Source organism: Mustelus asterias, chromosome 6 (assembly GCF_964213995.1).
Source record: "Mustelus asterias chromosome 6, sMusAst1.hap1.1, whole genome shotgun sequence".
In the NCBI taxonomy this organism is placed as follows: Eukaryota; Metazoa; Chordata; class Chondrichthyes; order Carcharhiniformes; family Triakidae; genus Mustelus; species Mustelus asterias.
This window is the reverse complement of record NC_135806.1, coordinates 103,791,015-103,816,836: the sequence shown is the minus strand read 5'-3', so window position 1 is coordinate 103,816,836 and position 25,822 is coordinate 103,791,015. Positions and strand designations below refer to the sequence as shown.

The 25,822-nt window shown below is 44.1% G+C and overlaps 1 protein-coding gene across 1 annotated transcript in view; it reads left to right on the top strand.

Moving 5' to 3' along the window:
- The window catches only part of LOC144495030 (uncharacterized), a 210,807-nt gene extending 193,166 nt beyond the window's left edge, over window positions 1-17,641 (top strand). The window contains exons 14-17 of the mRNA XM_078214827.1: window positions 9,507-9,651; window positions 12,392-12,574; window positions 16,299-16,438; window positions 17,284-17,641. Of these exons, the coding sequence (XP_078070953.1) occupies window positions 9,507-9,651; window positions 12,392-12,574; window positions 16,299-16,423 (453 nt within the window). The 3' untranslated portion in view covers window positions 16,424-16,438; window positions 17,284-17,641. The remainder of the gene's footprint in view (window positions 1-9,506; window positions 9,652-12,391; window positions 12,575-16,298; window positions 16,439-17,283) is intronic.
- Window positions 17,642-25,822: the final 8,181 nt, after the last annotated feature.

Genomic DNA, 25,822 nt, shown 5'->3' with positions numbered 1-25,822 from the left:
ATGAAGCAGCTGTAGATTGTTGGTCGAGAACATTACTTTGAAAATTTTGTGTAGCGATGTTCTGCGACTGATTGTTCTCCAACAACCACAACCACTTTCCTTCGTGCTAGATATATCCTCAAGCATTGGAGAGTTTACCCCTGATTCCCATTGATTTGAATTTTTCTAGGGCTCCATGATGTCATAGAATCCCTACTATGCAGATGGAGACCATTCAGCCCTTCGAGTCTGCATCAACTGTCCGACAGAGCATCTTACCCAGGGCTATCCCCGTAGCTCCGTGTATTTACCCTGCTAATCTCCCTAATTTACACATCTTGGGATACTAAGGAGTAATTTAGCATGGCCAATCCACCTAATCTGCACATCATTGTGAAATCAAACCCGGGTCCCTGGCACTATGGGGCAGCAATGCTAACCACTGTGTACCCTGCTGCCCCTTGCTTGGTCAGCTGCTGCCTTGATGTGTGGTTGGAGTCATGCCTATCACAAAGGAAGATGGTTGTTGAAGGCCCAGGATATTGCTGCCGGAGTTCTTCAGGATAGTGTCCTCGGCTCAACCTTTTTCAGATGCTTTAACAATGACCTTCCTTCCAGCATTGCTGTTGTCTGCATGCACCCTGTGTAAAGTAGACTGTTACTGAATGATTTTTTTAATTTCAAAAATATACTTTATTCATAAAAATAAACTCTCAAATAAACATTCATTACATTTCAGTACTTGAAACTATGTACATACATCAGATTTTACTGTGTGCTGTTGTTTTTCGGATTAGCACACAGTTACGCAGGCCGAGGGTGTTCTGCAGTTACCGGGCTCTCAGTCTGCCTCGGTTGAGACGCTTTACACGGTGGCCTTTCCCCATTGTGCCTTTGCGGCGGCTGCCCCAAGCTTGAGCGCGTCCCTCAGCACGTAGTCCTGGACCTTGGAATGTGCCACACTCGGTCGAGGACATATCTTTGCACAGGAAGATCAGCAAGTTTCGGGCAGATCAAAGTGCGTCCTACACTGAGTTGATGACCCTCCAGCAGCAGTTGATATTTGTCTTGGTGTGCGTCCCTGGAAACAGCCCGTAGAGCACAGAGTCCTGTGTCACCGAGCTGCTCGGGACGAACCTCAATAAATACCACTGCATCTCAGACCTTCTTTGCAAAGGTACATCCCACAAGGAGGTGTGCGACCGTCTCATCACCCCCACAGCCCCTTCGAGGGCAGCGTGCGGTGATGTTGAGACCTCGAGCGTGCATAAAGGATCTGATGGGGAGTGCCCTTCTCACCACCAGCCAATCCAGGTCTTGGTGCTTGTTTGTGAGTTCTGGTGATGAGGCATTCTGCCAGATGACATTGACAGTCCGCTCAGGGAACCATCTGACAGGATCCGCCATCTCCTTTTCTCTCAAGGCCTCATGTGGTCAAAGGTGTGTTTCTGGAAAGATTTTTCCACGAAGGACAGGTGCTGCGGTACGGTCCAACTACTTGGAGCGTTCCGCAGCAGTGTGACCAGACCCATCCTCCGCAACACTTGGGACAGGTAGAACCTCAAAACGTAATGTACCGAGGATCTACACACAGCTTGATGCAGCCACACACAAAGGTGGCCATCAGGATGAGGGCGGCGTTGGGAACGTTTTTCCCTCCACCCTCTAGAGATGTGTGCATCGCTTCCCTCCGGACACGATCCATCTTTGATCTCCAGATAAATTTGAAGATGGCCCGGGTCACTGCTGCTGTAAGAAGTCTCACAACACCAGGTTAAAGTCCAACAGGTTTATTTGGTAGCAAATACCATAAGCTTTCGGAGCACTGCTCCTTCGTCAGATGGAGTGGATATCCACTCCATCTGACGAAGGAGCAGTGCTCCGAAAGCTTATGGTATTTGCTACCAAATAAACCTGTTGGACTTTATCCTGGTGTTGTGATACTTCTTACTGTGCTTACCCCAGTCCAACGCCGGCATCTCCACATCACTGCTGCTGCGCAGGATTTGGGGATAGGCCAGACCTGTGCCACGTACAACAACACAGACAGTACCTTGCACCGGATGACCAGGTTTTTACCGGTGATAGAGAGGGAGCGTTGCTCCCACAAGTTCAATTTTTGCCTCGCTTTGGCGATGCGCTCTTCCCAGTTTTTGGCGCATGTCCCTGCCACTCCAAACCATATCCCCAGCACCTTAAGGTAGTCTGCCCAGATGGTGTAAGGGACAAAGGATCTGTCAGCCCAGTTCCCAAAGAGCATGGCCTCGCTTTTGCCCCGGTTGACTTTGGCTCCCGAGGCCAGCTCAAGCTGCTCACAGACTTGGAGGAGCCTGCGAACAGACGAGGGGTCCGAGCAGAAGACAGCCACGTCATCCATATACAGGGAGGCTTTGAGCTGCGTGCCTCCACTGCCTGGGATTGTGACCCCTTTGATGCCTGGGTCGCTTCTGAGGGCCTCGGCAAAGGGTTCAATGCAACACACAAAAAGGACGGAGGAGCGAGGGCAGCCCTGCCTGACTCCAGACCTGATCTGAAACCTATCTGATTCGCACCCATTGATTGAGACTGCGCTACTGATGTCTGTGTAGAGCAGTTGGATCCAATTGCGGATTCCCTCCCCAAAGCCCATTTTGGAGAGCACATCCATCATGTAGCTGCGCGATATTCTGTCAAACACCTTCTCCTGGTCTAGGCTGATGAGGCAGGTGTCCACCTGCCTGTCCTGCACGTAGGCGATCGTATCCTTGAGCAGCGCGAGGCTATCAGAGATCTTCCTGCCGGGTATAGCACAGGCTTGATCAGGATGGATCACTGACCCCAGAGCAGACTTGACCCGGTTGGCGATGACCTTGGCTAGAATTTTATAGTCCACGTTCAACAGTGAAATGGGTCGCCAATTTCTAATTTCTTCTCTTTCCCCCTTCTGCTTGAGGATGAGGGTAATGATGCCTTTCCTCATGGATTCTGACATGCTGCCTTCCAGAAGTATACTCTCGTATACTTCCAGGAGGTCCGGGCCCGTCAAGTCCCACAACGCCGAGTAAAACTCAGCCAGTAAGCTGTCGCTTCCGGGAGTTTTACCTTTCTGAAAGAACTCGAAGGCCTATGTCAGCTCATCCAGAGATAACCGTCTGTCCAGGCTTTCCCGCTCGCCATCGTCTAAGACCTTCATGGTAGACGACAGGAAAGACTGGGAGGCCATGCTGTCTGTTGGCTTCAGGTCAGACAGTCCGGCATAGAAGGATTTGCAGATCCTTACAATGTCAGACGCGATGACCTTACAGAGCCATCTTCTTCCTTCAGGTTGCTGATCACAGAGGTTTCTCTGTGCACCTTTTGGAAGAAGAAACGCGAGCATGTTTCTGCTCCACGGAGCGGACCCTGGATCGGAAGATGTTCTTGGAGGCCTCCGAGGCAAAGAGTGGGGCTTGCTGGCTCTTCACCTCCCGGAGGTCCTCCTTGACATCAACCCCCATTGACTGCAGTTGGTGTAGATTCTACAAGCTTTTCTGGAGTCGGGACATTTCCCCCCGTCTCTCCCTGGCCTTCTGAACCCCTTTGCGGATGAAGAACCTCTTGATGTTGTCCTTGATGGTTTCCCACCAGAGCGATGGAGACGCAAAGAAGGGTTCCACAGTTCTCTAACCGTGGCAAACCCTTTTGAGTTCCTCGAGGTTCTCTGGGGTCAACAGTTCTACATTTAGCTTCCAGGACCTCCTGCCCACTTTCTGGTTTTCCTCCAGCTGACAGTCGGCCAGCAGGAGGCAGTGGTCAGAAAAGAACACCGGCTTGACGTCGGTGGACCTGACCATGTGCACGTGGGGTACAAACATGAAGTCAATCCTGGAGCGGACAGACCCGTCTGGCCGCGACCACGTGTATCTACGCTGTGCTCCGTCTGCTGGATTGCTGAAGACTTTGTGCAGCTTGGCATCTTTGACTGTTTCCAGCAGGAGTCTGGACGTAGCGTCCAGTTTGTTTTCAGCCCTGCTGGATCAGCCGGCCTTGTCTATAATGCAATTAATGTGTTTAAACCTTTTGGTGTTTACGAAATAGGTTTTCAAAAAAGGGCTAAGTAGTGAAAGGTATACTTAAAGACTTCTATTTACTCTGAGACGCCCATGCTCTACACGTTAATTTGAGCACATGCCTCTTTTGCTGGCATTCATTTTATTAAGATGTGGTTGGCTGAAATTCATCCATGCCTCATTTAACATGACATTTTACTCTTATGCTAATGACTCATGTTGCCAGTAATACCCAAACCCCAGAGCACGGAAGCTAATATTTAAACTCTTTAGTGTAGTGTTTTAATTTTTGATGATGTGGCAATGCATAGGCCAGTTGTGCCTTTCATTGGAGATTTGGTGGCTCAGCCAATTCAGTGGGACCGGACAATCCCAGCAGTGGGCATGGCTGGAAAATCCCACCCATTAAATTATCTGGAATGTACAACATGGAAACTTGACATTTGGCCAAACCAGGTCTATGCCAGTGCTTTTGTTCTGCACAATTCTTCCCCTTACTTCATCTCACCCTGTTACATATTCTTCTCTTCTTTTCTCCTTCGCTTATTTCTGTAGATTCCTCTTGAACACATCCAGTATCAAAATGTTGAACAACCAGAGATTGTACAGCTTTCGGAATCATTCTGTGAGTTGGCTATACTGCTGATTCACAGTTTAATCATTGCCTTATCATGAGCAGTGATCGAATATGGACACGTCACCTAATTTAACTTTGTCAAACGGTTTAGTTTGGCCTCATTTCACAGCTTGCATCATTTTAGGAAATAGCAAGGCTCTTGAGGAGATGTAATCTGTTTTGATAGCTTTTCAGATGTTATGGTTGCAGACATTACTTGTCTTTTTTTCTAAGGCATCAAGTTAGAAGTTAAATATCATGCATATCATTATTGCAGCTTTGACGTTTGCATATTATATATCTATTTCCAAATTTGGATGAACAGAACAAGGTAGATGAAATATTTTCAAAAGCTGTCAGTATGGTTTGGTGTGAATATTTAGTAGTCCACTATTTAGTACTGGTTAGGTGCATTGACCCAAACAGGCGCCGGAATGTGGCGACGAGGGGAATTTCACAGTAACTTCATTGCAGTGTTAATGTAGGCCTTGTGACTAATAAATAAACTTTTTAAAAAACTTTAGTTAGCAGTGACTACTAATTTCTAGTCTCTTTTTCATTTCAAATGTTTAAGTCTTAAAGGGGGGGAAGAAAGATATAATGATTTTCAAACTGTTAAGGTTTTTGAAGAGTTCCACATAATATAAAAATATTCAACATGCATTTTGCAGCCAGAATCGATTAAAGCAAAATATTGCAGATTTGGAAATGTGAAATAAAAACAGAAAACAGGTTCAACTGCATCAGTGGAAAGAAAAACAGTTGATGGCTGAAATTTCCTGACTGTTCCGTTTTCCGCTGCAAGTGAGGATGAAGAATTTGGCGCTCAGCCAAATCTCTGTTCACTGGAGCAGAACCAGAGAATCCGCTGGCGTGAACTGCCGGAAAACTCCGGCCCACATTTCTGTCCTGTGACCTTTCATTTCACTTGCCAGCGGTCAAACCTACCTTTCAATCAGTGCTCTTGTTACCACAACCTCATAGAAATCATAGAAACCCTACAATGCAGAAGGAGGCCAGTCGGCCCATCGAGTCTGCACCGACCACAATCCCACCCAGGCCCTACCCCCTTATCCCTACATATTTACCCACTAATACCTCTAACCTACGCATTTCAAGACTCTAAGGGGTAATTGTTAGCATGGCCAATCAACCTAACCCGCACATCTTTGGACTGGGAGGAAACCGGAGCACCCGGAGGAAACCCACGCAGACACGGGGAGAATGTGCAAACTCCACACAGACAGTCTGCAAAAACCTCCTTTGGTTCTTTTTTTGTAATTATGGGTGGGATTTTACGACCTCGCTCGTACCAAAACCATAAAATCCCGCCCGAGGTCAATGGACCTTTCCATTGTCGGCCCCTCGCCCACTCCAATTCCCGTGGCAGGCGGGGCGGTAAAATTCTAGCCAAAGATTCTAGAGCATCAAATAATAAAAGTATAAAGACATATATACTGTATAAAATGATGAAGGGGATAGATAGAGTGTGTATAAAATGATGAAGGGGATAGATAGAGTGAACGTTCAAAGACTATTTCCTCGGGTGGATGGAGCTATTACAAGGGGGCATAACTATAGGGTTCGTGGTGGGAGATACAGGACGGATATCAGAGGTAGGTTCTTTACGCAGAGAGTGGTTGGGGTGTGGAATGGACTGCCTGCAGTGATAGTGGAGTCAGACACTTTAGAAACATTTAAGCGGTTATTGGATAGGCACATGGAGCACACCAGGATGATAGGGAGTGGGATAGCTTGATCTTGGTTTCAGATAAAGCTCGGCACAACATCGTGGGCCGAAGGGCCTGTTCTGTGCTGTACTGTTCTATGTTCTATATACATATGTATAAAGTAAATATACACTGCCCATCCTGATGTGCTGCTTGAGTAATGACTGTATTTGCTGTCTGCTTTTAGCACAATCCTGTTGAACTTTAAGATGGTTTCTCTTTCTTGATTTGACACACCCAAGTATTCTAACCAATTCACGGGAATATCAATGGCAGAAATCCAGTGTTGGCGGCTCTTGGTTGCTCTGTTTTGATGATCAGACTCATTAGTGGCAAAGAAACTGACTTTATGTAAAATAGTATTAATGTATAACCATTTCATAATACATTTCACTGGATAAACATTGCAAAGGGATGCTTTTAAGATGCAGTATATTCCATGAAATGTATCCTGTGTAAAAGGCATACTTAAAAAGTGAAGTGAAACATTACCGTTATGCAGCGAATTCTACATTTTATCTATGTCAATGATTCAAACAGCGCAACCCTGCTAAATTTATACAACTTGGCTGGACTAGCCTTTTAATGAGTTGCTTTATCAGATTTGGCCCAATGTTGACAAGACGTTCCAGTCTGATTCACTATCTGGCACTTAGTACAGTCTAGCAACGGCTACACAAAGCAGCACTGCCAAGACCATTCAGAATCCATGTTAGAAATATTACCATAAAGCCTCAACACTCTCAGAGAAAGTGTCCTCATTTTGAAGTTAAACCTACACGCGATACGCGCTTTAAAATAATCTCCCGGAAGCTTGTTAAAGAAATGATCTGCTGTGAACCAGTAAAAAAGATTGCAATAGAAAGGATCATTTGACATTGGAATTTTGAACAGCACCAAGTTTTACCCACATATTGGTTGGAATTTTCCAGCTGTTCACATCGGCTCTCGCCGGATATCCGGTGCCAGTAAGATCATGAGAGGCGGGAAATCGGGTGCGACCCTGATTTCTCAACTCCCAAACGATCTTATCTGCTCACCCCGCCCATCGGCCGGTGGGGTGAAATAGTAAAATCGTGACCATAGATTGGGGACCGAATAAAAAAAATTGAAGAAGTTTTATTCAAAATTAAAAGCAAAAGACTAAAACGCTGGAAATTTTAAGTCAGGTTTTGGCCAATCTTTCTTTGTGTGCTGACTGGCGACCTTCACATGTGCAGCATTTTCTATTTTAATTGAAGTGTTTATTTATTTTTATCTTAAACGCAGATAGGGCCACATTTCATGATGCTAGGCTGTAAATCAGTGCAAATATTTTGCCTTTCCTTTTTGGGGGTGGGGTGGCATGTTCAACTGATGTCCTTATTTGCCCTGATTTGAATGAGTTAATTTATTGAAATTTTACAACTTTTTTTTAACTTTAAAGTAAATATTTTTTTAAAAATCTGCCTCTCTATGGAAAGGAACTTGAAATGTGACGAGGAAATGTGAAAATTTGAGAGATCAAATTGAGAATATTTATTCAGCAGCGCATTCAGCATTATTTGTTCAATCACAAAATCAGAAAACAGATATGCACGCTGAAGCAAGCCAGAGAAATAAAATTCAGGCCAAATTTGCTCATGTGGTGAATTATTACTTGGCATATTTGTTCTTTTGTCTGTTCTATCAGTTTTCTTATTACATTGCACCACAACAAAAGTAAAAACTGGATCTCTTAACCAACACCTAAAAAAACCTTGTGTGCAATGTTATTTGGGAGTTGTCCCAATGACATTTCTTTTTCAGTATTTCATTAGTCCAGTAAAATATATTCTGTTTGTTCTTAAGGGCCCATGTGCAATTGGGAAACAAGAAAGCTGGTTCTCGACTATGGCAGACATCCACTGAAATCCAATGAGGAGAGCATTCCTACAAAATGCGGTCACTTGCTGAAGGATAGAGGGCAGTTAGAAACTGAATCACATACTTACTACATCTGAGATAGACACTAAATCTTATTTCACAGGATGTGAGTCAGGCCCCAAATCTTTATCAGAAGAGAACTTGGGGCATCAGGCTCTGTATTCTTAAAGCAAGGAATAGACACTGAGACATTACAGCACAGGACCTCTGAGGTATTTCGCACAAGAGACTGTGGCAATCATGCTCTGAAAATCTGCAACACAGGGTCATAGAGCAATTAGGAATTGAATCTGGAATGTTTCAGTTTCGCAAACCTCTTCCTATAATCCACATTTTAATTCTGAATGAAATTACACTATTTTCCTAACAAAATATTATGATGTTGGCATCTGCCTCATCTATTCACACTTAATTTCTGCATTGAGTGCAACAGTTTATTATAATTAGCACATAATTGCACCAACATTAGGCATATTTATGCTACTAATATCAACATTGCAACATGTATAACTTGTGCGGCACAGTGGTACAGTGGTTAGCACTGCTGCCCCACAGCGCAAGGGACCTGGGTTCGATTCCCGGCTTGGGTCACTGTCTGTGTGGAGTCTGCACGTTCTCCCTGTGTCTGCGTGGGTTTCCTCCGGGTGCTCTGGTTTCCTCCCACAGTCTAAAAGACATGCTGGTTAGGTGCATTGGCCATGCTAAATTCTCCCTCAGTGTACCCGAACAGGCATCGGAGTGTGGCGACTAGGGGGTTTTCACAGTTACTTCATTGCAGCGTTGATGTCAACCTACATGTGACATTAATAAATAAACTATAAATTATCAAGAGGCAAAACTAAAGTATAACTCAGAATACAACATCTAATTGTAATTTCTGGGCTTTGAAGCTTGACAACATGGAGTTTGCATGTTTTCTCTGTGTCTGCATAGGTTTCCTCCCACACTCTAAAAATGTGCAGGTTAGGTGGATTAGCCATGGTAAATGTGTGAGGTTATGGGGATAGGGCGCGGGTTAAGATACTCTGTCAGAGAGTCAGTGGAGATTTGATGGGCCAAATGGCCTCCTTCTGCACTGTAGGGATGAAATGATTCTACGGGATCTTCTATACCAAAATGCTGAAAATGTCACATGAGTTCTGGACACCCTGTTGCACAGTTATTCTATTCCTGAGATGGGGGTAGCTATGGATAAACCAGATGAGTCTGCTCAATGTCTTTGCTTTGTTATTTGTGTTTCTCACACAGCAATATGAAAACTGGCGACCGCAGCAGCCCGACAGTTTCTTTTCTTCTGGAGAAGACTGTGTTGTTATGATCTGGCATGAGGATGGCCAGTGGAATGATGTTCCATGTAACTACCACCTTACCTACACATGTAAAAAGGGCACAGGTGAGCTCTGCCATTTACTGTATGTGATTGTCCCCATCCCCTTCTATTTCTTACTTTAACATTGCTGCAAAGCCCCATCAGTGGATTAAAGCTGAAGATTTTGATTTGATTTATTAATGTCACATGTATTAGTACACAGTGAAAAGTATTGTTTCTTGCGCGCTATTCAGACAAAACATACCGTTCATAGAGAAGGAAACGAGAGAGTGCAGAATGTAGTGTTACAGTCATAGCGAGGGTGTAGAGAACATAAGAACATAAGAAATAGGAGCAGGAGTAGGCCATCTAGCCCCTCGAGCCTGCCCCGCCATTCAATAAGATCATGGCTGATCTGAAGTGGATCAGTTCCACTTACCCGCCTGATCCCTATAACCCCTAATTCCCTTACCGATCAGGAATCCATCTATCCGTGATTTAAACATATTCAACGAGGTAGCCTCCACCACTTCAGTGGGCAGAGAATTCCAGAGATTCACCACCCTCTGCGAGAAGAAGTTCCTCCTCAACTCTGTCCTAAACTGACCCCCCTTTTATTTTGAGGTTGTGCCCCCTAGTTCTTGCTTCCTTTCTAAGTGGAAAGAATCTCTCCACCTCTACCCTATCCAGCCCCTTCATTATCTTATAGGATAAGATCCCCCCTCAGCCTTCTAAATTCCAACGAGTACAAATCCAATCTGCTCAGTCTCTCCTCATAATCAACACCCCTCATCTCTGGTATCAACCTGGTGAACCTTCTCTGCACTCCCTCCAAGGCCAATATATCCTTCTGCAAATAAGGGGACCAATACTGCACATAGTATTCCAGCTGCGGCCTCACCAATGCCCTGTGCAGATGCAGCAAGACGTCTCTGCTTTTATATTCTATCCCCCTTGCGATATAGGCCAACATCCCATTTGCCTTCTTGATCACCTGTTGCACCTGCAGACTGGGTTTTTGCATCTCATGCACAAGGACCCCCAGGTCCCTCTGCACAGCAGCATGTTGTAATTTTTTTCCATTTAGATAATAATCCAATTTGCTACTATTTCCTCCAAAGTGAATAACCTCGCATTTGTCAACGTTATACTCCATCTGCCAGATCCTCGCCCACTCACTCAGCCTGTCCAAATCTCTCTGCAGACCTTCTACGCCCTCCACACGATTCACTTTTCCACTTATCTTTGTGTCGTCTGCAAACTTTGTTACCCTACACTCCGTCCCCTCCTCCAGATCGTCTATATAAATGAAAGATCAACTTAATGCAATGTAAGTCTATTATAGCAACAATTAGTAAAGAAGTATGAAAATACATTTCCTGCCTATGTGAAGTGGAAGCATATACCAGAGAACTGCCTGTGATTCAGTATTCCAATGGATGGAAAATCATGGATTAGTGGGTGTGTGAAATTTCTTGCTGTGCAATTTGGGTGTACCCCTGGAATGCCAAAGTGGAAAATTGCTCTATATTCTTTTTATTATGTCTCAAATATTTTTTTCACTCACTACCTCTATCCTCACTCGTCTGCAAGATTCAACTCCTTTTCCGCAAGGCATTCACTCGAGATAGCACCATTCCCTGGGACTCTGGCAGTCATTTCAGTACCTCAACCAAGTCTTTATTCTCCGTGTAAGGGGATGGGTTCAGTTCAGTTGGCTGGACAGCTGGTTAGTGACGCCTACAGCATGGGTTCAATTCCCATACCAGCTGAGATTATTAATGGGTGACACAGCGGTTAACACTGCTGCCTCAGCGCCAGGGATCTGGGTTCAATTCTGACCTCGGGTGACTGTCTGCGTGGGTTTCCACCGGGTGCTTCAGTTTCATCCAACAGTCCAAAGATGTGCGGGTTAGGTTGATTGGCCATGCTAAATTGCCCCTTAGTGTCAGGGGCATTAGGAGTGTAAATATGTTGGCTTACGGGGATAGGACCTGGATAGGATTGTTGTCGGTGCAGGCTCAATGAGCCGAACGGCCTCCTTCTGCACTGTAGGGATTCTATAATTCGTGAAGGTCCGCCTTCTTAACTTTGCCCTTCGCCTGAGGTGCGGTGGTCCTCAGGTTAAATCACCACCAGCCAGTGCCAATGGTCTGGGACTATGATGGCTTCACTTTACTCTTCATGTGTTGAGCCTCAGCAGAGGGCTTGCAGGTTATTCAACTGTGGAGGGCATTGCAGGTGAACTGGCCCTGTCCTCAATTGACATGTATGACCGCTTTGAAGTTGGGAGTAACGATCAAGAGTATGAACGTGTGATGATTTGGGGTTCTTATTATTGTTTGTACTTTGAATAATGTGTTTCGGACCACACTATTTGCTAAGCATTAGCTCCAAGAATAATAAGGCTGGATTTTAAGTCCCTCTGCTGGGTCTGTTTTTGGCAGGGAGTTGGGGGGGAGGGAGTGGGGGTGTAAAATATGTCAGGTGCATCATCCACTGCCTTCCCGCCCTCTCCTGACACAGTCCCTATAATACGGGTGTGGAAAAGGCAGCCACTAGCCCGCCCACCTGCCCTTAGGCATATTGAGGCCCTGGGTCCCTGGCACCGTGAGGCAACAGTGCTAATTGAGCAAAACATGACTTGGACCTATGTCTGTCCGTGCCGTTTAGCACTGAAATTTAATACACCAGTCTGCGAGTAATTTTCAGACCGAATAGACTAGCAAGAGATTGTCATTAACCTGCGCGGCAAGAAGCCCATTTATTCACATGTAAATAAGTCATCTACATTGATGTTAACATCCTGTTTCTTTTTGTTTAGTATCCTGTGGTCAGCCTCCTGTTGTGAAAAATGCTAGAACATTTGGAAAGATGAAGCCTCGATATGAAATAAATTCCATGATCCGATACCACTGCAGTGCCGGCTTTATCCAACGCCACTTTCCAATTATTAAGTGTCGAACCAATGGGTACTGGGACAAACCAAAAGTCGCCTGTTTAACACGTAGGTTTTGTCAATGTTGCGCGAGTTGGGGGAAGGTGAGAAAAAGAGAGAAGGAAAGTGTAAAGGTTTAGGCCATGTTTGAAATATTTGTATATACACTTGCGGACCTTTACAGAAAAGATGCTTCAAGAGACTACATTTGGCTGTTAGCTTTCTGGAGGAGTGTAAGCATTGAGTAAGCATTGGGCGGCACGGTGGTACAGTGGTTAGCACTGCTGCCTCACAGCGCCAGGGGCCCGGGTTCGATTCCTGGCTCGGATCACTGTCTGTGTGGAGTTTGCACATTCTCTCTGTGTGGGTTTCCTCCGGGTGCTCCGGTTTCCTCCCACAGTCCAAAGATGTGTGGGTTAGGTTGATTGGCCATGCTAAAGTGACCCTAGTTTTGGGGGGATTAGCAGGGTAAATATGTGGGGTTACAGGGATAGGGTGGGATTGTTGTCAGTGCAGGCTCGATGGGCCGAATGGCCTCCTTCTGTACTGTATGGATTCTATGGAGTAGCAATCAAATACCAGCTATTTTTATATTTATCAATTCTTCCCTTTTACAACTGCATGCCATTCTGCAGTGGAGTTTTACTTGTACAGAACGGTGGTTAGTTCTGCTTTGTGACCAGTAAATATGAGTAAATTCCTCCACTGAGATAAAGTCCTTCTTATCCAACACTGAGCAACCAGTTCTCACAATAACCAAAAGAGAAAATGCTGGAAAATCTCAGCAGGCTTGGCAGCATCTGTAAGGAGAGAAAAGAGCTGGTGTTTCATGTCCAGATGACTGTTTGTCAAAGCTAAAGGGCATAGAAAGTGGGAGGTATTTATATTGTAGGGTGAGGGAATGAAAGATGAGTCATCGCCACAAAAACAAGGGGAAAGGCTAAGAGAGTCCATAGCGAGAATAGGCAGAGAAGCTGAAATCAGAGGGTAAGCTGTGACAGATGAAGATGTGGAGAGTGATGGGTGGGAAAGAGGTAAAATTGAGAAAAATTTCCCCTTTTCTCCCTTTCCCCACTTTTCTCAATTTTATCTCTCTCCCACCCATCTCCCCCTCCCCCCACATCTTCATCTGTCACAGTTTACCCTCTGATTTCAGCTTCTCTGCTGTTTGGCCACTCACATCTTCAGTTCTCTCTATGGACTCTCTTAGCCTTTCCTTTCCCCTTGTTTTTGTGGCGATGACTCATCTTTCATTCCCTCACCCTACAGTATAAATATCTCCCACTTTCTACGCCTTTTAGCTTTGACAAAGGGTCATCTGGACTTGAAACGTCATCTCTTTTCTCTCCTTACAGATGCTGCCAGACCAGCTGAGATTTTCCAGCATTTTCTCTTTTGGTTTCAGATTCCAGCATCCGCAGTAATTTGCTTTTATCTATTTCTCAGAATAGTCCATATCACATTTGTCAGTTGATGCTTTGATCTGGTCTCAGGGTCTTGAAGTGGCAAGAAATTCATGTATCAACTATGCCACTTTGGCAGGTAGAATTTACAATATTCAAATATCTGGGAGTGGCCAGTTTCCTGAGGATTGTTAAATCTCTTCTCTGCATTTGTTCAAGTTCACGGAAGAAGATTAATTTTGTTTGAGCAGGCAGTAAAGAAATTATTGCCTAATACAAAGTTGAATTTTCAATCCATGCACTAATGTAATATCCAGGGCTGATGGAAGAAGAGATCGGCTACAGTGACCTGCATTTTCATTTCACCATGCTCATTTGAATTGTTTAAAGTTGTGAATGCTTATTTGGAAGCCAAACCGTAGAGAAGAACAGTTGAATGTTCTCTCCAAAAGGCTTCCAAATTTTCACATCAATAATTTTCCCTAAGTAAGACTCATTGATAATCTAAGTTGACACATGAGTGCCAAAAGTAATGAAACAATACTATTGTATTTAATTATTTTTTAAATAGCATAACTAAAATGCTAACATTGTGATAGATCAAAATGTTCAAATGGCAAATGTCTTTTAGAAAATATTCTCTAATGCATCATAAAAGGTGGTTGAAATATTTCAGCAAAGTTCTCTAGATGTAAGATTATTTGCATTTGACAAAGGTGACTCAGTGAAGATTGTGAAATCCAAAAAAATAAGTACAACTTTATGGTTGGATTGTAGTTTGCCTAAGCATGTTGTAGATTTCATTAGTTTCACTTAATCTTTCTAGTTTTTTAATATAATTAATTAAATTGTTCATACATTCTTCCCTAGTAAGCTCACAAACCATTTGATGTACAGAATTGAACATATACTATCACCACTAGGACTATAACGTGCATCTCCTTTGGAATTTATTTTGGGAAGGTTAACATCAGTGAAATCATAGTCATAGTCAGCAGTTAGTTTGGCCTTTAAGTTTTACTGATGATCTAACTCCTAATTAAAGTTAATATTGCATCCAGGCCATAATCTGGAAAATTTTATAGAATGCTTGTAGTTTTGAGCTAAGAATATGTTGGTCACTTGCCTATCCATCATCTCAGGATGCAATGCATCAGCACTTCCCAAACTTTGGGTCACACACACAGTGGCTGCCTTGGAGCTTAGACTGAGAGCTCCGAGGCCCTGTTATATCCTCAGGTTTTTTCTAATAGTGGACCGGCACAAATCTTTGAGGTCTGAATCCTGCTGCAGAATACCTCTGAAAAGTTAGCTGTTTTGTTTTAAATACCCCTGCAGTTTAAACACTTCCCACTATGTTCAACCTCACCCCTCTCTCCGCCCACTGCCACTCAGCAGCTGAAATCAAACCCCTCACAACTCCGTTCAGTAGCCGAAACCACTTTGGCTGATTTGTCTGTTCCCTTGTTTAAAGGCACTGAGCTCAATTGCAGCATCCCAGCTATCACGTGAGTTCTGTATAAGCCAAAGACTGCAGATGGGACTTAGTGCGTGCAGAGGTTGACTTAGTGCGTGCAGAGGTTGTGGGTGGGATTTTACGGCCTCACTCATCCCAAAACCATGAAATCCCGCCCACGGTCAACAGACCTTTCCATTGTCCGCCCCTCGCCCGCTCCAATTCCTGTGGCGGGCGGGGCGGTAAGTTTCCAGCCAGTGTCTTTAGCTTCTTAAATTCCATTCTAATTCATTTCCCGCATCTAATGGTGCACAAAGGCAGACTTTCATCTATTTCCATGAGTAGGTATTCCTTGAACAGATCACTAGTCTGTCGCCAGAGGCTCATATCTTTAGGAGTGCCACATCACATCAAGCGTGACTGACAAGGAGCCTCTCCCGCTCTTCCCGCCAGCCATTGGAGTGTTTGGAAGGATTTGCAGGTTGATACAGGCAAACTGCGACTGCATTATAAACCCACCTTCCTCAGCCATCAGGTCCTGGGGTGGGATTCAAAACCCTTTGCTTCAAGCTCAGAGGCAGGGATGCTACCCACTGCACCACAAGACCATCTTTACCCATGGGTTTCCTCCGAGTGCTCCAGTTTCTTCCCACAGTCCAAAGGTGTGCTGATTAGATATATTAGCCATGCTAAATTCTCCCTCAGCGTACCCGAACAGGCGCCGGAATGTGGTGACTAGGGGATTTTCACAGTAACTTCATTGCAGTGTTAACGCAAGCCTACTTGTGACACTAATAAATAAATTAGACTTTATCCTCTTAAAGCATTGGCTGATTTTTCCTGATTTTAACCCCAGCTGTTGGAAATGTAAATCCATTGGTCATTTCATGGTAATGGTATGTTAATTTTCTATTTTCTCTCTTCTGTTTGATAGCTTCCACATATCAAAGAAACTCTCAAAGGTATATTCATGGATTGTACCGAAAAGGAATCAAAAGCTCACAAGACCCTATCAGACACCATCATCGCTGGATAAGGAAATTCCATTCAGGACACTGACCACACCACTGAATGGTGGGAAACTGTTCCTTGCTTTTCGAGCCAAATCTGTCCCAAACAGTGCCTGTACTAACACATTGGGGTGGGAAATATTTCTTTAAATAATAAAAAAAAATACAGAGGGCAACATCAGTGTCTTCAAAAAATGTGACAATTAAAAGAAATGCAAAGCGTTCATTTCTAAATGATTTGAATAAGTTTACACTGAAAGAGTCCGAAGCCCTGTTGTTTCTCCGTCCATTTCATAGCTCCAATATTCAGCATCTTTCAGCTCAACAAATCCCCTTGCCCCTGTTGTCTTGCAAACGTTGGACAAGCCCTTTATTTATATGTGCATATACTACACATCCATCTGCAGGAGTATTTTAACACTAAAACACTATTTTAAGAGTGGTTTTTTTTGCACCTTTTTCACCATCTTTTAATGTCACTAGTTTTCTGTTTTATCACAGCATGTGCAAGTAGTTACACGTTTCTTTCAGCAGTTACTGCCAGCCAATATAAATTGACATGTCCGTCGTACCCTTTCACCTTGTCGAGCTAATTCTGAAATGTATTGTTAAAAATTAAAAAGAAAACACATTTCACTATTTATTGCATTCACTTCAGGTCTATGATAAACTGTTCTTTCAGTGCCCCCTAGTGGATATTTTGATTTACTTTCTTGCCACATTGTATGTGTACGAAGGGAAATGTCGTTAACGTGCTGCTTTGTAGTAATCTGGGGTGGCTGCATGAGCACCATTTTGATTGCTGCGCCAAATACACTATTGTGGTCTCTTATATAGTAAGCAGTTTTACGTGACTGGCGAATGGGAAAGGTTATGGCGCATTAATGTGAGTGGAAACTGTTTTTGCAGAGCCTGGATGATTAATTGTCTGATTCAAAAACATTCAACACTCCGTTCCTCAATCGATCTTTCACTTCTACAGCTACGAGACCCCTGTGTATTGTATTTCTAAGGATGCAAGGTGGGATGCAAGCCCAGAGACTGCATTGTGAAGCTGCTCTTTAACTCACCTGGATACAAGCAATCAGAATAGCAAGTGCAAAAGGACGCTACATGACCTTTCCAAAGCCATTTGGCTCTTTCTGAGGTCAAAGTGCTAATATATTAACTTTGTCAGATATGGCAGCTTTTTGCAGCCCTCACTAACCACACTACAATATGGAGCTGCCTTTTTCTAAGGGTGAATATAAACCTACTTTTTTTTTGTAAAAAAAAACAAAAAAAATAAATTAATTTTTGTATATATAACCATCTTAGTGCATTTTTTAAATGAATGTTTATGTCTGAATGTGACAGCTGTATAGCATATGTTGGTGATAACGTATGGCGACTTAGTCTAACTCTTGGGATTTTTAAAATTTGCTTTGAAAGGATGGGATAAAGAAAAATGGAACTATATATTTTTGTAACATTTCTGCTGTTAACCCTTGGGAATCTGTGTCAAGCACCGCAGGCTTTTACAATTTGCACTGTGGGGAAAGATCTAAGTACATCATTTTGATTCAGATTTCAAGGCAATTGTATTTTATATTCCCGAGGTCTAATTTTCATTCAAATTTGTGGCAAGCTTGCTTAGAAGCCACTTACAAATTATAATGTGAGCAACCAAATCTCATTGATTTAAATTCAACCATCGAGACATTGAGGGGGTTTGGGGAGGGGGGGAGGGGGAAGCAGAAATCAGTTAAATTATCCCGTGGTTAACATGTGGTAAGAACAAAGACCTGTTCTAAAAATGAGAACCAGTCTGGTCGACAGCAAATTTTTCATTGTAGTAAATTCGTTTCTAAAAAGAAAATATGCTGGTTACTCCACCCATTTCGGTCCTCTCTTTCTAAGCAGTAACGAAAATCACTCTGTATGATTTTTACTCTTTACAATGCACACCGAACAATACTGTATTTATATTTTAACTTGTATAGTGTATAATGTGAATGTTTGGGTATTTGTGACTGAAGTACTGAAAATCTTTTGTTACTTTTTTTACATGCTGTGGTTCACCAAAGAAACCAAAACAAATCTTGATCATGCTGTTTCTATTTTCATGCATTAGTCCTACTGATAGAACTGACTTGAAGAGCATTATTAAAAGTAAATCTGAAGCCTTTGGCTATACTGCAGTGTTGAGACACCGTGGAGCTCTGTTATTTTCTTGCGTATTTACGTCCCAATTTACTTTAGGGTTGCCAATTCTCTTGGGTTGCCCTGGAGAATTTCATCTCCAAGACACTGTTGTCAGCAACATGGAAGAAAAATAATCAGGGACTTAAAAATAAATTGGATGTTGTCTTCATTTTCTTTGCACACTTCCATTGATTAGTTCTAAAAACATTGGAGATTTTGGAATTCAGTCAGATTAATAAAGAGTCTGTCCAGTTTCCAGTCAACATATGGAAGTGCTGTCCTGCGAGAATTAACTTGTTGGGCAACCAATGATGGGGCAAGGCCATTGGGACATCATGTGATAAAACTCCAGGAACACATCCAACCAGAGTTGGCAACCCTAATCTGCTGTTAAATAAAAAGAAAAACACACACACACACATACCATTTCGCCATTTGTATACTTACATGGTTTTATGAGAAAACACAGACTGCTTTATAGAAGACAAGAGCTCTTAAATCCAACCAAAAATACAATGTCCTCAACTAACCTGTGTCTGAATTTATATTCTAAGTTGAGTTTTCAGATCACTGATCTGAACATAAACCATTTCTCCTTGCAGTTTGCCTGTGTTGGACATCCTTATACAATTGTCTTTATTGGAACAACGCTGCTCTAAAACATTCTTACTTCGTAATACTCTCACCAGACATTTTATATTTTTCCTCTTTTTTTTGTTTCGTTTGGCTTTGATTTCACAACCATAAATTATCTAAGCAATGTGGCCTAGAAAATGATTTGACCTTGAACAGCCCTCTGATGTATAGTAATCCAAATAGGAAAAAAATTTGTTTAATTTCCTACTGAAAGTTGAATTTTTTTTTCATTTGTGGGACATGGGTGTTGCTGGTTGGCCAACATTTATTGCCCATCCCTAGTTGCCCTTGAACTGAGTGGCTTGCTAGCCCATTTCAGAGGGCAATTGAGAGTCAACCGCATTGCTGTGGGTTCATTTGTAGACCAGACCAGGTAAGGCCAACAGATTTCCTTCCCTAAAAGACATTAGTGAACCAGATGTGTTTTTCCCACAATGGCTTCATGGTCATCAGTAGATCCTTAATTGGGATATTTTTTATTGAATTCAAATTTCATCATCTGCCGTGGTGGGTTTCGAACCCAGGTCCCCAAACATTAACTGAGTTTCTGGATTAATAGTCCACCAATGATACCACTAGGCTAAGCCATCGCCTCCCACAACACAAAATTGCCTTTGGTTTTGCCAAGTATTCATGGAATGTATGTGTTATAGCCCATCTATGGCTGCAAGATCTTCCATGCCCTAGGAATTGTTTACTTATCGATTACAAGATTTCCCTATTGGAGCTGATGGGTGGAAATTTCCCGTCTTGCCTGCCACGGGAATTGTAGTGGGTGGGACACGGACCATGCAAAGGTCCATTGATCTCAGGCGGGATTCCCTGACCTTAGGGCAAGTGCGGCTGGAAAATCCCGCCCGATATCTATTAAATGTGCTTTCATCATTCTCTCAGAGATCTGTCCTTTGCTGACTATTTCCTTGCATCTTCTTATCGGGGGAAAATCAGATTCAAGGTGGAAGATTGACCCAGTCCCATAGGGCAGAGTTCTCTCAAGCCCTCACTGGCATGTTTGATCGTGGGGGGGCGGTGAGAGAATAAGGAGGGAGGGCCCTGAATCGGATTTACACCGGCGTGAATCTACAGCAGGGTCTTCTGCTGGTGTCTGCCATGGTGGGTCAGAAAACCAGTCAGAGGATGGCACAAACCTAATTTGCACACTGTTAATGGGATGCAGATGAAAGCTTGACTCTCCCCACTCGATTCTCTGTGATACTGGCAGGAAAACACGCCAGCATCAAACACATTTGGAACAACTTAACCTACAGATGTCGGGACTCATCTGAACAATGTCTGGGGCTGCCTGCAGTGTTCAGTATAGAGCTCAACCACAACCCTAAGCCCTACCACAGCAGTGGGTCAGGGAAGCATCTGCAGGTACACCTTCCAGAGGGGGATCCATCTTCCAGCCTCAGAATGTTCCTGAAGATCCATCTTCTTCCTCAGCAGATCTTTCTTCTGGCCTCGAGTGCTCATGGAGATCTATCTTCATTTTCAGGAGGTGCATTTTTTTTCTTCAATGGTGAGTTAGTGATGTTGGGCGCCTTTCCAATATGGTGTCCAAGTGCAGCAGTGGACTGTTCATCATCAGGCCAGCCCATCACAAACACAGCACAAAACTGGGTGCATGTTTAATGAAGTCAGGGCCAGAAGATTTGGTACGCTTTCCCACCAACCACACTCCATGATCCTGCCGCCACCACTTGGTCAAAATGGAAGCATTCTGTCCCTGGACTTCCTACTACTTAGTAAACTTGGTATTCTGGATGGCTTAATAGAATCATAAAATTTTACAGCACAAAAGGAGCCTATTTGGCCCATTATGTCTGCACCGGATCCCGAAAGAGTTACCCAGCTAGTCCCATTCTCCAACCCTATCTCTGTAGCCGTCTAAATTCATCACTTTCAAATATGTATCCAGCTCTCTTTTGAAACCTCCGATGGAATCTGCCTCCACCACCCACCCACGCAGCACATTCCAAATCCCCAACAAATCTTGAGTAAAGAAGTTCCTCCTCATCTCATTCCTGAGGGAAGTGAGTCTCTCCTCAGAGTCCAGGCCAGGATCTGGTCTGGACTCATGTGAGATTGCCAAAAACCACTGGTAACATCTGAGCATGGGTGACAGAATTGTGGAAAACCCAAAGCCACAGTGCAGAAATTCTGGGATGCCAATGTCCTGAGAAAGTCTGACCCATGAAAACTCTCAAACATAGACAAATTTGAGACACCAAATATCCTGCAAACCCTCTGAGATAGTGCCCAGGAGACCATGAAAGCTCTCATAGACAAGAAACAAATGGCTAGTTAAGCTCCACTTCAGTGATAAAAGTATACCCCAATACCAAGGAAAACTGATCAGTGGGTCAAATCTGCTTGGGAACGGGCCGTACAATATGCACAAAGGACTTTTAAAGAAATATCAACATTGGCCCAAAGCCTTTCAGTGTCACCAGTAGCTGCACAACAATAAAAGTGAGAACAGACAAAGGAAATACACTTGCATTCCTCGTCAGCATTTTTCATATACTTAGGATGCACCAAAGTGATTCCATGGTCAATTAGTTATTTTTGAAGAGTCATCACATGATAGCCAATTTGCTTCGCAAGTCCTCATAAGCTTTAATGAGGTAAACACCCTGCTAATCTGTTTTGGTTGAAGGATGACTATGGACCAGGATGCTGAGAGAATTCTACTGCAGTTCTTAGAAACATAAACATAGAAAATAGGAACAAGTGTAGGCCATTCAGCCCTCTGAGCCTGTTCCACCATTCATTATCATCATGGCTGATCATCCAACTCAATAGCCTGATCCCACCTTCCCCTATATCCTTTGGTCCCCATCACCCCAAGAATTGTATCTTAACTCCTCGAGTTAATGTAATGCAATGTTTTGGCCTCAACTGCTTCCTGTGGTAGCAAAAGAGAACTTTGTCTTCAAATAGAATTTTTTCATAGAATGTCTACAGTGCAGAAGGCAGTCACTTGGCCCATCAAATCTGTACCGACTCTCTGACAGAGTACCTTGCCGAGGCCCTGTCCCTGTAATCCCACACATTTACCCTTCTAATTTCCTCTAATCTATACATCTTGGGACACTAAGGAACAATTTGGCATGGCCAATCAACCTAACCTCTGGACTGTGGGAGGAAACCGGAGCACCCGGAGGAAACCCATGCAGACACGGGGAGAATGTGCAAACTCCACACAATGACCCGAGGCCGGAATTGAACCAGGGTCCCTGGCGCTGTGAGCAGCACTGCTTACCACTGTATCCACTTTTGTATCCACTGGAACAAGCAAACAGGGTCTGGATTTAATGACTGGAATTTTGCAGCAGGGGTGAGCATGGGGTTTAACATAAAATCGGGGGTGTGGGGGAGGACCCTCTGCAGTGGCAGAGGGCGGCACAGTGGTTAGCACTGCTGCCTCATAGCTCCAGAGACCTGTGTTCAATTCCCGGCTTGGGTCACTGTGTGGAGTTTGCACATTCTCTCTGTGTCTGCGTGGGTTTGCTCCGGTTTCCTCCCACAGTCCAAAGATGTGTGGGTTAGGTGCATTGGCCATGCTAACTTGCCCCTTAGTATCCTGGGATGCGTAGGATAGAGGGATTAGCGGGATAAATATGTGGGGTTATGGGGATAGGGCCCAGGTGAGATTGTTATCGGTGCAGACTTGATGCGCTGAATGGCCTCCTTTTGCACTGTAGGGATTCTATGAGATGACTCATGACTCACTCAGCCTTGGGCCAATTGAGGCTGTTAAGTAGTAGCCTTATGTGGACACCAAATATCCTACAACCCCCCTGAGATAGTGCCCAGGAGATCATGCTTTAGATTTTGCTTTCACTACTCCCTTCATTCCATCGTAGAAGGCTGAATGCTATTGGTCAAAGCCTACATATTGGAAGTGATGACATCTGTCCAGGCCATTGCAGTCTGTGAGACATACGCACTGGCTGCAGCTAGCACCCATTCGAGCTTGATCCACATTGTTGAGGAGTCATAGAGTCATAGAGGTTTACTGCATGGAAACAGGCCCTTCAGCCCAACTTCTCCATGCCACCTTTTTTTTTTAAAAACCCCTAAGCTAGTTCCAATTGCCCGCATTTGGCCCATATCTCTCTATACCCATCTTACCCATGTAACTATCTTAATGCTTTTTAAAAGACAAAATTGTACCCGCCTCTACTACTACCTCTGGCAGCTTGTTCCAGACACTCTGTGCGAAAAAATTGCCCTCTGGACACTTTCATATCTCTCCCCTCTCACCTTAAACCTATGCCCTCTAGTTTTAGACTCCCCTACCTTTGGCAAAGATATTGACTATCTAGCTAATCTGTGCCCCTCATTATTTTATAGACCTCTATAAGATCACCCCTCAGCCTCCTACGCTCCAGAGAAAAAAATCCCAGTCTATCCAGCCTCTCCTTATAACGCAATCCATCAAGTCCTGGTAGTATCCTAGTAAATCTTTTCTGCACTCTTTCTGGTTTAATAATATCCTTTCTATAATAGGGTGACCAGAATTGCACACAGTATTCCAAGTGTGGCCTTACCAAAGTCTTGTACAACTTCAACAAGACGTTCCAACTCCTGTATTCAATGTTCTGACCGATGAAACCAAGCATGCCGAATGCCTTCTTCACTACTCTGTCCACCTGTGACACCACTTTCAAGGAGCTATGATCATGTATCCCTCGAACTCTTTGTTCTGTAACTCTCTCTAACGCCCTCCCGTTAACTGAGTAAGTCCTGCCCTGGTTCAATCTACCAAAATGCATCACCTCATATTTGTCTAAATTAAACTCCATCTGCCATTCGTCAGCCCACTGGCCCAATTGATCAAGATCCCGTTGCAATTGGAGATAACTTTCTTCACTGACCATTATGCCACCAATCTTGGTGTCATCTGTAAACTTACTAACCATGCCCCCTATATTCTCATCCAAATCATTAATGTAAATGACAAATAACAGTGGATCCAGCACTGATCCCTGAGGCACACCGCTGGTCACAGGCCTCCAGTTTGAAAAAGCAACTCTCTATAACCACCCTTTAGCTTCTGTCAAGAAGCCAATTTTGTCTCCATTTAGATACCTCACCCACTCTGACATTGCGTTGCAACTCTTTTGCCAGTTCTGATATTTGCTGCACATTTTCGGTGAGGCTTTTTGGTGCCTGGAGTTTGATACTACTGCCGGCATTCCATTCTTTCATGACAGGGTTCCTGAAATCATCATTCGGCTGCTTGTCAAACAATGCTGTTGCAGTGAGGAACATCCTTCTTTGAGCACCTGCTTTGTCAAACAGTTCCTCACTGAGGCTGAAATAGGAGGATTACTCCCTGAAGGCATGGTGGCACAATGGTTAGCACTGCTGCCTCACAGCATCAGGGATCCGGGTTCAATTCCGGCCTCGGGTGACTGTCTGTGTGGCCTTTGCACATTCTCCCCGTGTCTGCATGGGTTTCCTCCAGGTGCTCTGGTTTCCTCCACAGCCCAAGGATGTGTGGGTTAGGTTAATTGGACATGTTAAATTGCTCCTTAGTGTCAGGGGGATTAGTAGGGTAACTATGTAGGATGCGGGGATTGGGCCTGGATTGGATTGTTGTCGGTTCAGGCTCGATTGGCTGAATGGCCTCCTTCTGCGCTATAGGGATTCTATGATTCTATGACACATGGAGGCAGTGCAACCATTTGCATCTGTGATACATTTCAGAATTTAAATGTGGTGCCTGCAATGTGACCTGTGTGCAGACAATGGTACTCTGCACTATAGGGAAGCCTGTCATTCTGGCGAAACTGCAGTCTCACTCTTCCTGCTTCCCTCTGACAAACTGGGAGGTATTGGGAATGTCACCTGCTCCAACCAGAAGGGAGTCTGACGCAAAGGGGTTCACGACCACAGTCACCATCACAGCTATTGGCAATGCCATCCTCATCATTCTGTGAGGCAGTAGGTCTATCTCCCACAGAAGTGGCAGGTATCTTTGAGCATCTCTTTTATCAAGAACGCTGTTCTTCACTGAGTCTGAGATAGGAGAAGATCCAAGGTTGATATGGCCTCGTGCTGGGAGGTCTCCTCCCCCTCTCTCTCCTCCTTCATCGAGCTGACTTCTCTTCCCCGGTGTGACCTTTGCACATTCTCCCCATCATGTTGCAAGCCAAGGGACATATAAGCTACTGCACCCATGACTGGGAGCAAGTAGTGTGAGCAAAACCACTCCCTTCAAAATAGCGGTGCAAACCTCCAAACGCTTCCACTATCTTAGGAACAGCCAATGGAAATCAGTCAGCAATTAACCTGGAAGTAATTGATGATTCTTTTACATTGAGCTGGTAGGTGGTCCTTCCTGATACTGAATGCAGGAGATTAAGTGACAGCAATTTCTGGAGGGTTGAGGTTGTAAATGGCAGTGTAAGAGTTAAACTGAATGACTTTACGGTCTGCCTGCATTGCATACTTTCGGCAATGCATGCTCCTCACGCCCGTGCTAATGGCCTGACCAAAATAGCATCCAACATGGCCAGCCCCCTGAGTGTACATGCATGGTGTGGATGTCATTCTGGACCCAAAATGACACCCACAGAACTGAGAATACAGGAACTACGCAACTGAATTTTGC